The 16,076-nt window shown below is 42.2% G+C and overlaps 1 protein-coding gene across 3 annotated transcripts in view; it reads left to right on the top strand.

Moving 5' to 3' along the window:
- Nucleotides 1-16,076, top strand: part of PPARG (peroxisome proliferator activated receptor gamma) — a 128,863-nt gene that overhangs the window by 96,780 nt on the left and 16,007 nt on the right. For all 3 annotated transcript variants that reach the window (XM_060308089.2, XM_060308090.2, XM_030840914.3), the window contains 2 exons: nt 5,481-5,680; nt 14,753-15,203. In XM_060308089.2, coding sequence (XP_060164072.1) covers nt 5,481-5,680; nt 14,753-15,203 — 651 coding nt within the window. The remainder of the gene's footprint in view (nt 1-5,480; nt 5,681-14,752; nt 15,204-16,076) is intronic.

The raw sequence follows: 16,076 nt of genomic DNA, 5'->3' as shown, positions 1-16,076 counted from the left end.
AAAAGAAAGAAAGAAAGGTCGGGGGCCGGGAGAGAGAGAGAGAGAGAGAGGGAGAGAGAGGGAGGGAGGAAGGGAGGGAGGGAGGGAGAGAGAGAGAGAGAGAGAAAGAAAGAAAGAAAGATAGAAAGAAAGAAAGAAAGAAAGAAAGAAAGAAAGAAAGAAAGAAAGAAAGAAAGAAAGAAAGAAAGAAAGAAAAAGAAATTAAATGTCATGGCATCAAACACATGCAGTTCAGCATTTACAGGATTGCAAACATGACTAAGAAAATCCCTTTTCATGGGTTTTGATGGGAATGGGTTGCACAGAAAAGAAAACATCCATTTGATCTATACACATGAAGGGGACCTCAACAAGTAGGTTTTGATTAGTTTTGTCTATTATCCTGATGAAGGAAACATTTCCAGATACAAAGTTTTCTAGGATATTGTAGTAACTACTTAAAATTCCTTGCTCTGGCCATTGTGAGGCCAACAGTAATGAGGTTTCCGTTCTTATAGAAAGTCTTTTTCTTAGTAGTTTGTGTGAATGGACCTCAATGTAATAACTGACCAACTTATCAAAAGAGGTTTCTAGGATTATACCCAGATCAGCTCCTTTTTTTTTCTTTTAATACTTTTTTTGGTATTTTCTTTTTTAAAATTTATTTTTATTTTATTTTATATTAATATTTTATATAAATATTTATTTTATTTTTGACTGTATTGGGTGTTCCGTTGCTGTGCTCGGGCTTTCTCTAGTTGCAGCGAGCAGGGGCTACTCTTCATTGCCGTGCACGGACTTCTCATTGCAGTGACCTCTCTTGTTGCAGAGCACGGGCTCTAGGAGCGCAGGCTCAGTAGTTGTGGCACACGGGCTTCAGTAGTTGTGGCTCGCAGGCTCTAGGAGCGCGGGCTTCAGTAGTTGTCACGCACGAGCTTAGCTGCCCCGCGGCATGTGGGGTCTTCCCAGTCCTGGACTCGAACCTGTGTCCCCTGCATTGGCAGGTGGGTTCTTAACCACTGTGCCACAAGGGAAGCCCCCAAGATCAGCTCCTTGCTATTCACAGTACACACGAGAAGAAATAAACATCCCCCAAAGTGAATTCTCTCCATTCTGTGTTACTTTTCCTTCTGCTCTTTGGTCTCTCTGTTCAGTCCCTTCAGTGCATTTAGCTTCCCGGTTAGCCATCGGCTCCCACCTTTGAAGGAGACTTTGAAGTCACCTTCAAGGATCTCTAGGGACTCTGGGAACTATTGTTGGAAAATCACTAAAATCAATGATTGCGGGCTTCCCTGGTGGCACAGTGGTTAAGAACCCGCCTGCCAATGATGCAGGCGACACAGGTTCGAGCCCTGGTCCGGGAAGATCCCATATGCCGCAGAGCAGCGAATCCCGTGCACCACAACTACTGAGCCTGCGCTCTAGAGCCTACAAGCCACAGCTACTGAGCCTGTGTGCCACAACTACTGAAGCCCATGCACCTAGAGCCCTTGCTCCACAACAAGAGAAGCCACCGCAATGAGAAGCCTACGCACCACAACGAAGAGCAGCCCCCACTCGCCACAACTAGAGAAAGCCCGGGCACAGCAGCAAAGACCCAGTACAACCAAAAATAAAAAGTAATAAATTAATTTTTAAAAAATCAGTGATTGCTACGTCCTTTCAACTTTGAAAATTCTGTGATTCTATGTAAATCAAACAACCTACCTCACTTTTCAACCAGCTAGTCCATGTCTTACAGACAGTGCCACAGTCTTCCAAATATCTAGATATCTGTCATTTACCTGAATTTAAAAGTTTCCACCTATATGTTTTTCATATGCCTGAATCAGGTCTCCCATATGTTCTGATCAATTCCTCAGCAATTTAAGTCAGTACGTTTGATGATCTCATAATGATGTAACCCCAGAGTACAAATCCAGGGCAGTCTGGGGTAGGGAAAGTATAAATGGTATATTTGATTAGTGGTTCATGGTATATGGTTCCATCTTCAGATGGAACTTTCATTTTGACTGTGACATGTAGTCTAAACATCGTAGAAGGACATGATTTCAGAATTCTCCCATTTGGATACATAGTTGTTTCTCAAATATCCAGCATTAGGTAGAAGAAGCACCCAGGTGTTGGATTGATATGTTTTGGGAAGAAAGTTTTTGTTTTTCTATAATGATCAAGATAAACGAAGTTCCACTTATTTTGGTATTTAACAATCCATCATTTCTAGACCATGGTTCAATCCTACTGACGGCTCCGAAGTCTTCCTGCGTTGTCCCGAACACAATCAGCTCAATGCCCTGTCTAGGCACCACCTATAGAGGAAAGCTCTAAGCGAAAGTAAAGCAGAAATAAAGAACCAAATTCCTAAGTGATCATTGTATCAGCTACTACTTGTTTTACACTTTGAAATAGTGATGCTGGTATCTGTAGAATCTTAATAAAAATACTCTTGTATATTAATGTTGCTTCTTCAGTCAAATGGATACTCATACACATTTTTATAGTTTTTCAAAGTACAATTTGTGTTTTGAAGTCCTGCTGTCAAGATCCCTGACATTAATCATATTTTTTAAATGTGTCCTCTTTATTTTTAATAGAATAATTTAGTCATTAAGAATTTTTTTTTTTTTTTTTTTTTTTTTTTTGCGTTATGTGGGCCTCTTCACTGTTGTGGCCTCTCCCGTTGCGGAGCACGGGCTCCGGATGCGCAGGCTCAGCGGCCGTGGCTCACGGGCCTAGCCGCTCCGCATCATGTGGGATCTTCCCGGACCGGGGCACGAACCCACGTCCCCTGCGTCGGCAGGCGGACTCTCAACCACTGCACCACCAGGGAAGCCCAGTCTTTAAGAATTTTGACTAGAGAATATTTAATATTCAAGAGCTGCTTTTTGTATGAACTAAATAATAAAATAATAAGTTTAGGCTGTGCATTTTTTTAAAAATCTGAAGTAAAGAAGAGTTGACTTATATTACTTATGAGTCATTCAGCTAGGTTTCCCCATACCATTCAGTTTGGACAAAAATAATAATTTTTATAAATATAAAAAGTTAGTGAAACCTTAGCTTTACTGATTAGGATATCCTATTATATAAATGATGGATTTTTTTCTTTTATTGAAAAAAAAGCGACAACTTTCAAAATAATTTTTTAGCAGCTTCATAAAATGCTAGCAAAATGGTTTCACAGATTTTTGTGGCATTTAGCATTTATAAGGTAGTCCTCTCCTTCCTTGTAAACAGAAGCACTATGTATGTTGCAAAAAAAGAAAAGACTGAATGGCAAATAAATTTAAACTGCAACACGTTACCTTTCAGAAAATATAACAAAGTAAAAAGTCCTAAAGGAGCTGTGGTACTTATACCTGCAGGGTATTCATTACCGCCCATGATCTAGCCTTCACCTCCTTTTCCCTTTGCTGCCCTTTCCACTTACATTTCAGACAAACTGCGTACTTTGCTGTTCCTGCAGAGTGCCCTGTGGTAGAATGCGTCTGGGGCTCTGAATATTGTGTCCTTCTGTCCCCTGTCAAAATCCTATGTGGTGCTGAAGGCCCAGTTCAAAAGCCTTCTTTTCCATCCGACTTCTAATTCCCCATTCTTCCTCTTCTGTGTGTTTCTTACCTTTCCTGTAGCACCACATTCTTATAAAGCGAGGGAGTGATCAGACCTGTATTATCAAAAACCAAACTACTGACAGCTCAAAAGGAGAAGTTAGAGAGGGAAAAATCGGGGAGAACCATCAGGAGACCAGTGCAATATTGTGATCTAAAACATTGGGAACCGTGAGAAGAAATGGCATTGAGAGAAATCTCTCAGCAGTGACCAATGAATACAAGTGTCCGAGGAGAGAGGGGTTGTCAGAGATTATTTGAGGTGTCTAGTTTGGGTGATAGAGTGAATTAATCAAGAAAGGAACACAGTAAGAGGAGACAGTTTGGAGGGGAAAATGAAAAGTTTGATTTTATGTTGCATTTGAGGTATTTGTGGAATATCCAGCATCCATGTGCAAAGGAACACAGTAAGAAGTGAAAAATAGGGGTCCAAATCTCAGGGAAGAGAGGGCAGGAGTCATTAGCACGTTTTCTGAGTTAGAGAGAAGATCAAACTAGGAATAGCAGAATATAAGTGAAGGAAGAGGCACTGTCAAAGACGTCTGGAATATAGCAGGCAGAAAGATAGGAGAGCCAGAAAAGCACAAACCAGTGTGAGAAAAATTTGAAATAAGAGGGTGGAGAAGGTCAACAGTATTAACGGCTGGGAGGAAGCTGGGAAGCTCAAGCAGAATGAGCACTTAGAAGAGGCCCCTAGATCTGACTGTGAGGAAAGCTTTGGATCCCTTTTTCTTTTTTTTTTTTTTTTTTTGGTGCGGCTCCGGACGCGCAGGCTCAGTGGCCATGGCTTATGGTCCCAGCCACTCGGCGGCATGTGGGATCTTCCTGGACCAGGGCGTGAACCCGTGTCCCCTGCATCGCAGGCCGACCCCCAACCACTGCGCCACCAGGGAAGCCCCTGGATCCTTTTAAGAGCGATGTTTTGGTGAATTTAAATGAGGAAAACTAGATTGCAGTGGGTTGGGAAGTAAATAGTAAGACAGAAAGGGGAAGACGACTCTTTCAGTAAGTCCAGTGGTGGAGGAAAGAGCATGAGGGGGAGATCATGCCAGGGTCGGAAGCTTAAACTCGGCTTAGGTGGAAAGGAAGGAGCTCGTAAAGAGCGGTACATGAGGGAGAGAATAATCCGTGTATATTTAGGCTCTTTTATATCTGGGATCTCCTAGACGCGTCCCTTTCATCCTTGCATCTCCCAGTCCAGTCTGTCAAGCCAGTGTCTTCCATCAAACAGGTGTTCAGTGAATGAATTAAATGTTGTCAAGTAAAACTTCAGGGTCAGGAGATGAGGCTGTCGTGTCTTGCTCATCTCGACCTTGGAAAGAAACCTAGGCAAGTGTTTAAATACTCTTTACACATAGTTTGAAAAATGTTACCCCAACTTAAAAATTACTTAATAATGGTGATAAGGCTGCTCCTTGTTTTACTTTAAAGGAGCTGGAAAATAAAGTGATAGTTATTAGGTTGCCCAATCCTGCAAAACCTCTAAATGCGTACATTTTTTTTCCTCAAGGAAGAGAGGTGGAAAAACGTAAGTTATTGGCAACAGTCGTATGAAAAGCAATAGTGTTGTATAAGTCTCATTTACAGGCTACAACCATTACAAAATCAGCATGTTAAACGTGGAAAACTGACCATGAGACGAAGCCTTACTCGTTGTCAAAAGCCTGATAGGACTGCAAGTTCACCCCTTAGATGTTAAAGGACAAAAACATTTTTAATAAGACTCAACTTAATTCATTCGCCCCCCACCATGTTCATTACAGCATTATTTACAATAGCCAAGAAATGGAAACAACCTAAGTGTCCATTGATGAATGAAAGGATAAAAGAAGTTGTGATGTATATATATACAATAACGCAGTCATTCATCCTGCCGTTTCTCTTCCTCTGTAGCCATCAGGTTTGGGCGGATGCCACAGGCCGAGAAGGAGAAGCTGTTGGCGGAGATCTCCAGTGATATCGACCAGCTGAACCCAGAGTCTGCTGATCTCCGGGCCCTGGCAAAACATTTGTATGACTCGTACATAAAGTCCTTCCCGCTGACGAAAGCAAAGGCGAGGGCGATCTTGACAGGAAAGACAACAGACAAATCAGTTAGTTCTCTTCTACTGTCTTCATTTGGGGTGGCTGGGTTTGTTGTTGTTGTTTTCCCTTTGAGTAAATGACTTACCATGTTACACACAGACACACACACACACGCGGAGTACCACTCAGCTGTTGGCTGGTACCTACCACAGGCTGAGTCTGAAACAGAGGAAAGGAAGTGTTTTCAGATAAGGTAAGTAAACATTTTGAAAAGGGAAAAACTCCTTCAAGTTCTCCTAATAAAATTTTTGAGAATAGTGTAAAAAGGTACAGGTCATCTTAACTTGAACAAATGAACTCTGACCTCCCTCGTCCCACCACGCTCTTTCAGGATCCATGTCTTTTCTTGGCATCAAAATAACTGGCCACATCTATATGCCTTCACACAGCTCTGCTTTTCTCTGGGAAGGGCCTGACCTAGGTCTGGAAAAGGTAGTTAATCCCATTATTGTATCATTCAGAACTACTCAAATTACCTCTTAGAAGTTCTCCCTGGGGTATAAAAATACATTTCAGATATTACATCACTTTTCTTTCCTTGCAGCACTGTCCTGATTATTCCTGGGAACTGGAAGCTCTGTCCTTTTATTGTGTGTATGAATTTTATCTTCTTGGAGGCTCTGAGCAGCCAGGCCTACCCCAATGCATTCTCAAACATCTGCAGGCACATTGATGACCACTGTTTAGGAAACCCAGAGTGGGTTATAATGGTGATTGGGTCACGTTTTCCAAGAAGCAAAATTCTTCCCTGATAGGAAACTGAGAAAGCAACTTGGAATTATATTAAAACAAAATATAACTGTGCCTGAATTCTGGTCCCAATTCTGCCATCAACTTGCACTGTGACCTGGGTCACATCTCTGTACCGCAGTTTTCACAGGTAGGGTCTGACTCTGAGTATGATATCTGCAGCAGCTTCCTAGGGTAGTAAGAGCCACAGAACATTCAGAAGACACTGTCCCAGCCCCTGAAAGCCTTCTTATGCTGTCGTTTATTTTCAAATGAACCCCCGCAGGAAAGGTGTGCGATTACTGGACAGAAATGTTACACATTTCTGTCCAGTAATCACAGGCACAGGCGCAGGCCCTGTGCCTCCCGCTCGGGTGCGTTCTCCTCCCTGAAGCCAGTCCTGCCCATCGGCCAGCAGTGGCCAGGCTGACATAGACACTGGGGAAGTTTCACCTTGGGAAAGCATTCTGAGTTATGGTTTATTTTTCTGATTTAGAATGACAGGAATTGTCCACCTTGTTCTGCTGTCCCAGTACATTCACAGTCAGGGGATTTTCCCTTTGCTGTTTCGTTCTTGAATTCTAGTAAGGAGGGCCGCTGTCTTCCATAGGGCAGGGCCACGGAGTATATAGGTCATAGTAAAGCTGAGTCTACGTGTTCTTTAAATGAAAAGATCAGGGCACAGCAAAACAAAAGCAAATGACCTCTCCATAGTCTATTTGACTACGGAAAGTAAACCGTGTTCATTTAAAGGTAGAGAAACAAACGGAAGATCAGGGCGACACAGCCAAATAGGGTTAACAATTGAAGGCAGCTTGCGCCAGCTCGCTGAGAGCCCGTGTGGGACAGGGAACCTAACCGGAGACCCTGAGCTGGGAGAGGCGTGATGACAGGGGGACAGCCCAGAGCACAGTGTTTACTCCACAGTTTGCCTTGGGCCATTTAGTTTCCAGGAACTGCTTTCTCACCTTCTTTAAATCTCCCAATCCAGACCTGCAGTCCACACTGGAAATCCTATTAATTTAATAGTACCTGAAAGATAAGAGGAAAGCATTTAAAAAGCAAATTTCCTCAGTAGTCAGGATTTTAAATTTACACTCCCAGTGGCCAGCATACTGTTCTGCGTGGTACTCAGGGGCCACAGCCCGATCCACTGTAAATCACTTTAAAAGCTCACGCCAGTTGACTCCTTGGCTCTAAATCTTTGAGTTGCAACTAAGGTAATTGTAGGCTTTTTATGGGGTCAATAGGTATTAAGCTTTTTTAAGGGAAAGGGCTGCAAAATGCTTGATTATAGGCTTCTCAAGTTTGTCCTTTTTCCCTCTGTAGTAACTAGGACTGTGCTTTGTGTTACTCAGAACGTATCTGCTTAATTGAATTAAAAGCTGCTGCCTAGGGCTTCCCTGGTGGCACAGTGGTTGGGAGTCGGCCTGCCGATGCAGGGGACACGGGTTCGTGCCCCGGTCAGGGAGGATCCCACGTGCCGCGGAGCGGCTGGGCCCGTGAGCCATGGCCGCTGAGCCTGCGCATCCGGAGCCAGTGCTCCACAATGGGAGAGGCCACGACAGTGAGAGGCCCGCGTACAGCAAAAAAAAAAAAAAAAGCTGATGCCTATGCCCTTGGAAATTCTGGACTTTCATCAGAGGGCCTCTAACCCAAGATTTTCCCACCAACCCGGGCACCATTAAAGATGGGATAGAGGCAAAATTGCCTCTTGTTGGGGTCTGGGAAGGAAAAAGAGACTGGGCCAAATCAGAATAGTCCATCCCCTGATTACACAAAACTGCAGTAGAATTGTTTGGCGCTCTCTTTTCTCCTTATCTTGCAAAATCAAATTAAGCACTAGTGGAAAGAAATAGTTCAGAGAGGAATATGCGAAAGGGAAAAAAAAAATCAAAATGTGACTTCCAGTGAGACTAGAGATTTGTTCTTTATCTTACGTGGTCATGTTATTCATTTGATGTTGTCAAGTAAGACAGGGCTTACTTGACAGGGCTGTTATGTTATCACTTGCCCAGGACTTTTGAAAGATAAGATTTGCATTGATAGGAGAAGTTTTGCAGAAGTGTGGACCCTGGAGAAGGTGGGGCATGTGGAAGAGGGGCTGTGGCTAGTGCGATAGAGCCGTTTGCGTCTCACTATACACCCTGCTTGAACTGATGTCGTTAGGGTTGGTTCAGTCAAGCCTGGGGGAGGCTACTCAGCATAGTGGATGGATGGCCAGTTACCCAGAACCTTTGGAAAAGGAAATGACTTTACTGAAGAGGCCATTCTTTAAATTTATCTTCTGCTCATTTTAACCATTGCCTAGGCCCAGCTCCGGCATTTGCCTCCAGGCCAACCAGGGCTTCTCCCTTCCCCACTAAACTCTCTTCTATCTCTTATTCGCTGGTGCCACCTTGAAGAACAGAACAGATAAATGAACAGATAGATTAAATGCCCCTTGTCCCCTCCTATCTTTTTAACTTAGATATCGTATCTTTGGGATATGATTGGCCCTACTTTCATTGTCTTGCCGCAAAGAATAATGCTTGGGAACTTTAGGCTTAGGGAAAGATGGGAAATGGACTCACTGGAGGTGGATCACCGGAGAAGAAATTTTAGGAGCACTCGGCCTTTTAGCCACCCTCAGATAGGAGTAGCACTGACTGTCCTCACAGTCTACTTCCCTTTCAATGGCTTGTTCCAGCCCAGCCCCTTCTTTGAGAGAACCTACCGAACTCTAAAAACCACAGATATGCTAGAGCGAGGGTGCTTATCTCCTGAAGGCAACCTGAGAACTGAATGGACTTTGGAAGTTCCCAGTGTTTGACTACTCCCCTGATGCGATGATCACACTGGGTGTGTCAGTGTCACGTGATCCCATGTTTGTTGATGAAAATGAACAGAGAGTGGTTTTCAAAAACCATCTTCAGTGCCATGGTTTGTCATAAAACAATAAATAGAAAAACCCTTGGTGTGTCTGCCAACTTTTCACTCCATATCTGAGCCATGGTGAGGCCGTCCTGGCTGCACTCTGTCTGCAAATAAGGAATAAAGCTTGTTATTTGTACTATATTGGACTTTGGGTCCCAAAGCATCCCACTGCTTATGATGGATCTATGTGGAGTCACTGTTTTTATAATTACAGGAGCAAACTGATGCCATGATAAAAACAGTTCTTCTAAATAGTGTGTGAGATGTGAACCTTTCAAATAGTAAAACCAGTATTGAAATGTAAACTTTTGTGAAAACAGTTCTGTACCCATTTAAATTTTCGCATCCTAAAATTTACAGGGGCCCTCAAACTGTTGGAAAGATATCTGTCCTTTTAAATCCTACACTGAACAACTGAACAAAGTGTGGTCTCTTTCCCCCTTTCACTGTGGAAAAGCCTGAGTGAGCTGGAATTTGCTCCCCTGGGAAGAAAGATACCAAACAGACCCTCAGAGAAAAGAGCCTTAGGAACCACAGTATAAAGAGCAGGAAGGTAGTGCTGATTGCTTTCAATGGTGACTAAAGAAGTTGGACTCCTGGAATCATTAGTTCATATGTTCATATTAAAAAAATAAATTTCTTTATTTCCAGTACTGTCGGGAATATAGCTAAAGGTATAACAGATCTGAACCAATGGTATTCTTTCAGACAATAAATTAAAAAGATAATATTCTATATAGTTAAGAAGAAAAGCATTTTAATTTTTTTTTTCATTTTTTAATGATTAGACTCAGTTGGCCACTGCCCTTGTTTGCCAGCTGAGTAACATTTTGGCCAGCAATAGACTTTTCTTTAAGAGCTGTGGCTATGTGCTGGTTCATTAGAGTGTGAATAATTCTTCGTATTGAGTTTTTATTTGTCTTAAATCTCTAAACCACGTAGGAAAACAAGATTACGTTTGAGAGACTTTCAAACTTAACTTCGATCACATACAGCACTTAATTGGCATCTCTAGGAAATAATAGTTCAAAGGACCCTGCCTCCAAGATCCCGGCATATAAGAGTTTAAAAGCTCCACTTCCTCCCAGAATAGTCATTGTATTTTAAAAAGCAAAAGTGGGGAAATCATGTAGAAAGCAACAGAAAGAGAAAAGAATTAGTCATGAGTGAGGAGATCTGGTTTAGTGTTTGCTATAAATAGCTGTTTGACTTTGGAAAGTCTCGAGTTCAGTTTATTCATACATAGTCAGAGAATGATGATGTAGGTTATTTCTGAAGACCCTTTAGTTCTCTAAACCGCATGGTTCTCAACAAGAGGGAAATAGGAGTGACAGGGGAGAAACCAGAAAGAAGTTGAGGAAACCCAACCAATGCATTTTGGATTAACATTCACCCAGTGGAGCTAATCAAGGAGAGAACCATGTGTGTCTCAGAAGATGAAAAGTCAGTCAGAAGTATAAAAAGAAAGAAGAAAAGAAGATGAAGAAGATAGGCCCTAAGAATTCAATTTTCTTCCTTGAGCCTTTGCTCTAATCTGTCAGGAAAACTAAGACTACCAGGAGAGCCCCGAATTTCAGTCTCCCAAATTGGAGAAATCACCAGAATAATCTGTGCTTTCTTAGTTGATTTTCTCATTTATCTCCTCTAGCTTGCCATTTTATTATTCAAAAGGAGCTGTAAACTTAGAGCATTCATGTGTAATCACTAAAACAACTTGTATATTAAAATGCTGCTGTTGTTGGACTACTAAGAAACAATATTGTTCTATCTGTCCATTCAAAACCGTAAAGTTTTATTACTCTACTTTGTTTTCATTAGTAAGCCAGCTTCCCCCATGATCTTTGTGTTATACATAACAGGTGTGCTATAGATCTAGAACTAATTTTAGTTATCTATAAAAACAGTACCCTTAATCCCATCCCGGTTTTGATACGTGGAGCCGTTTTTGAAAATCAAAACATATCAAAATAAACTACACTTGATGTATCTCTCCAAAGAAAACTAACTTCCTCTTACAGAAACCGTTTTGTTTCCCTGGAGAAACATTTTGTTCAAGTGCAATTTTCTTCATTCCATTCTGACCTTGTTCTGGTGTGTCCAAAATAGGAGAAGTACAAGCACTTATAACAGCCAAAGGCCGACTCACCATGAAGCTAATGAAGCTTCAGGGCCTCTCCCTTGTGCTGAGCCCCTTCCAAGGCTCAAGAAAGGGCCTGAGCTGTTTATTCTTATAATTTGTATTACTGAACCCAACAGTTGTTGTAAATGTCTTCAACTATCGTGTACATTTCAGGCCCCACAAAGCCTGGATCTATCCCTGATAACATCCTAGACATAATTAAGCATTCTTTCCTGTTAAGGAGAGATGCTTATCTAGCCATTTGATATAGTGTCTGAAGATAAATACATTGTTAGCCTCCAACTAAAAGTGTAAAATCATTAAGACCACATTTGAAGAGGATGTGGTTCCTCTTAAAATGGCAGATCATTCAGTGATACGGTGCAAGCTAATAGAGAATGTAAGGCTTCCCTTTGCTTTGTAGAAAATACAGAAACATGGAAGTGAAGTACATTTTATGGGGAATATTTTACCAGAAGTGTAATGTTAAATTCATGATCCAAGATAAACTCCACTGGCTGAATTCCACCCGTGGTTTTAAGAGGTCAGCCCTGTGCAAACCAGGTGGGCCACTATCTTTTCGCTGTTTCAGGATAAGGAGGTCCCAGTGTGAAATGTGCAGGTGAAATGTTTGCAGTCTAAGAGCTGGTGAATTGGTGGCGAAGAAAGGCAGATCTCTGGGCAGATCGTGTCCCATCACTCTTGCAGTTTGACAGATCCGCATGGGGGTTGAAAGAATCTATGCAGACTTCAGAAATGCAAGGAAAACAGCACAATCAGCTATGACGAGGAAAAACAAAGAAATCCACCTGGGATTCATTTGCATGTCAATACCCATAATTCTCTGCCAGTTCACGTTTTGAAAACGCTGAAGGGATCTTTTTTTTAAAAAAAGAAAAGACTGGAATGGTTTGGCATGATGGTGGGGGCTGCTGATTCCTTTCTGTGTCCTTGAGTGTTTACCGCCAGGAAATCCTGACCAATGCCGATTGCCAAGGGGTTACCAAGTCACATTGTTGTTAAATTGAGAGAGAAAATTAGCAGGATTGTGCCCTATGTGCAACTCGCACAGAATTTCGAAAACAGGAACCCGGGGCTTTATATGAGGGGACAGGGGAAGTCGAGGGGAAGAGTCACAGGATGATTTATCAGGGCATAGTTCCAGATAAATTGCTTACATGGAGGTGGAAGAATTTGATGCATCCGCTCTGTGCCAAGAAGCTGAGTGGTTGAGCTCATCCAAAAGTTGAAGTGGGCAGATCGAGGTACCGTCTTTTCATATGTGAAGAGGGGATGATGTTATATCCGTTGTTTTTGGTACTCTGTACAGGTGCAGGGGGACTCTTCAGGCACCGTCAGATTCTCATGGCAGTAAAGAAAGCCAGGCTCTTGTTAACGTAAATTATAATACGCTACAAAACTCCTGGAGGACAGAAACGACCTCTCCCTAGGTTCTGTTAACGTTTTTCTCATGATTAGAATGTGGCATTCTGGAGAAACTTAGCACGTGTTAACTGGTGTGACTGTTTATCCACTCCGTCCTTTTTTTCCTCTCCCGGTAATAATATCAATCTGAAGTGGGAGCGGGGGGAGCGAAATTCCCCAAAACATAGTAAGCACTCTTCACTCCTGGTTTCCTTGAAGACTTAGAGCCACCAGGCGAGCTTACTCTTGGGTTACTCACATCTGTCCTACTTTGTGGTTTTGTATTTGCTAAACAATACAATTGAAGTGAATGTGGGGGTTTAAAAAAGTAACAATTTCTGGAATAACTCCAGTGAATGGTGTGGAAATAATAGGCAAGTTTGGAAATCTACTCAACATCGAAAACCCCTTAGTATTACTGTTATTTCCTTCAGTGTAGAATAGACTTATTAGTTCGGTGAAGGGAATTCCCTGGCGGTCCAGTGGTCAGGACTCTGCGCTTTCACTGCCAGGGCCCGGGTTCAATCCCTGGTCAGGGAACTGAGATCCCGCAAGCCATGTGGTGCAGACAAAAAAAAAAAAAGTTTGGTGACGATCATAGACTCCTATAGAGATTAATAGTCAGATTCTCTGAACCAGTGGATCTTGAAGCTGGCTACTGCTGGCACTCACTGCATCTGCTTCCTCTAGCCAATGAGGAGAGTTCTCAGCGTCTCTGCTCAAAAGAAGTTTTATTTTTAGTACATCAAAGACTTCATGTTCAGTGGACATGTAGCATGCATGCACACTCACACAGATACACACACACACGCATACATCACAGACACTACATCTGAGAAATGCAACTAGCACATCCTCAAGAGGAGAGTTGGAAACTTCCAATGCAATCCACTCCCCTCAGTTGAGAAATTTGAGGCCTTGGAAAGATAAATGAGTTTTCTAAAGTCACGTAGTTAACCGCAGAACCAAAGCTGGAACCCAGATCCCCTCAACTCTTGTTAGGGGTAACTCCTTATGGAGCTCAGTGGATCCACTGTATATATAAAGTGTAGCCGCTTCTCATTCAGAGTAGCCGCGAGAATTTCACGCAGACCACAAACCTTTGGTTAATTCTCTAGGAGGAAATGAAAGAGAAAGATCATCTATGACTAACACAGCGTGCTTTTGAGAGCAGCCTACTGCAAACCTGAGTCACTGATAAACGTGTTTTATTGATTCTTGACCCTTAAGGACACATACTTTGAAAAATAAGTTTTTTAATTTGACACTTTTGCAGCTTTTACCCACAGGCCTTACGCAGCTGCTCTTTCTGAAACAGATTGCTTCCAGAGCATTAAAAAAAGAGAAACAGACATTTCCTTGGCTCAGTATTTTTAAGCTGCTTTCAGACTGATTTTCTTTTATAGTTAAGTGTAGTTTACATGCACACTGTGTTTCTTTCAAGATCTGAGTAGATTTAATGTATAATTGCAAGATTACTTTATGTCCAGGTGAGTCTGTTCAACCCTGAGTTGCTGAAATAATTTTTTTATTGAAAGAAGTTTAAAAACATACACCATTGATAGCCAAAATAAACAGTAGATTTCGTATCATTTGAAAAATCAACAACAGAGACCCTCCAAACAACAGAAATTGGAGCTATTAGCCAGTCCCAGGTAAGGTGTTGCAGTATAAGTGGAAGGAAAGGGAGGCCAATATTAGTGAAATATGTTTGGTCCCAGAAGACTATTGGGAGGATTAATCAAGACACGAGTATTTGCTCATTATTAATTAAGTGTTTTAGACTTTAAAGATTTTAGTTAGCAAAGCAAGTGTACATAGAGAACCTGGGGTGGTGTTGACTGAATTAGAAATCTCCAACTCAGCCATTTTCTCCCTTTTTTCTTTGCAGCCATTTGTTATCTATGACATGAATTCCCTAATGATGGGAGAAGATAAAATCAAGTTCAAGCACATCACCCCCTTGCAGGAGCCAAGCAAAGAAGTGGCCATCCGCATCTTTCAGGGGTGTCAGTTCCGTTCCGTGGAGGCTGTGCAGGAGATCACAGAGTATGCCAAGAGTATTCCTGGGTTTGTAAATCTTGACTTGAATGACCAAGTAACTCTCCTAAAATACGGCGTCCATGAGATCATTTACACGATGCTGGCCTCCTTGATGAATAAAGATGGGGTTCTCATATCCGAGGGCCAAGGATTCATGACGAGGGAGTTTTTAAAGAGCCTGCGAAAGCCCTTTGGTGACTTTATGGAGCCCAAGTTCGAGTTTGCTGTGAAGTTCAATGCACTGGAATTAGATGACAGCGACTTGGCAATATTTATAGCTGTCATTATTCTCAGTGGAGGTAAGCTGCTGCTTTGGATCTTCCGTGAAAGAGGGTGGCGTGGTGGTGGGATGGCTGAAAGAATTTGGACTTTCCTTAGTGTTAGGCTATGTGCCTTTTCTCTCTGCACTTACCACGCTTTTCGTATGGAAAATGCCAGTGGTATAATGCCACGGGAGTGCAGCTACCTATGTGACGTACCGAGAAAGAATATTGTTGACTTCCTGTTTGAAGGCTGTGGGTAAGTCAGGTACTTTTCTTTTATTCTTCAAAATATTTTTTCTAGTCAGATCCAAACATGGAAGACAAATGCCCTTGTCTGCTTTTTCTTTTCTCTTTATTTTCTTTTTCCTTGTCTTTTTCCTTTCCTTTCCAGAAGGCCAACCTCTTCTTCATTTAAGTAATGACATATATAACTTTGTAAGACGATGTTCACTTGACATAGAGAAAGCACCACTGTGTTTGTGATCAAATTATGGTCTGGCCCCAGCATCAGTGAGGTGTTCCTTTGAATTGCTTTCCCAGGATCAGGAATCGAGGAACACACGTTTACTGAGCCCTGTCTCCTCTCCCGTGTAGAGTCCTCTGCTGGCTCCCCTTGAAGTACCTTTGTGAGGTGGTTGGCTGTGATTAAGAATGCAGTCTGAACCAAAGAACACCCAGCGGAGAAATCAACTGAGTTGTTTAGCCAGTCATTGTACTTTTGGCCTTGCTAGGACATGATCTAACTAACCAACTCCGACAGCCAGGTTTTATACTAAATCCTACTTTCATTGGCCTTCCACGTTTCCAACTTGAGTAGAAGAAAGTTTTAGTGTCATCTCTTTAATATAAAGATTCTTTTCAAGTGACCAGTTTTCATTACTGAAATGGACTTCAGGCGAGCTTTTTGTG

Source organism: Globicephala melas, chromosome 11 (assembly GCF_963455315.2).
Source record: "Globicephala melas chromosome 11, mGloMel1.2, whole genome shotgun sequence".
NCBI lineage: Eukaryota > Metazoa > Chordata > Mammalia > Artiodactyla > Delphinidae > Globicephala > Globicephala melas.
This window is presented reverse-complemented; position numbering and strand designations above follow the sequence as displayed.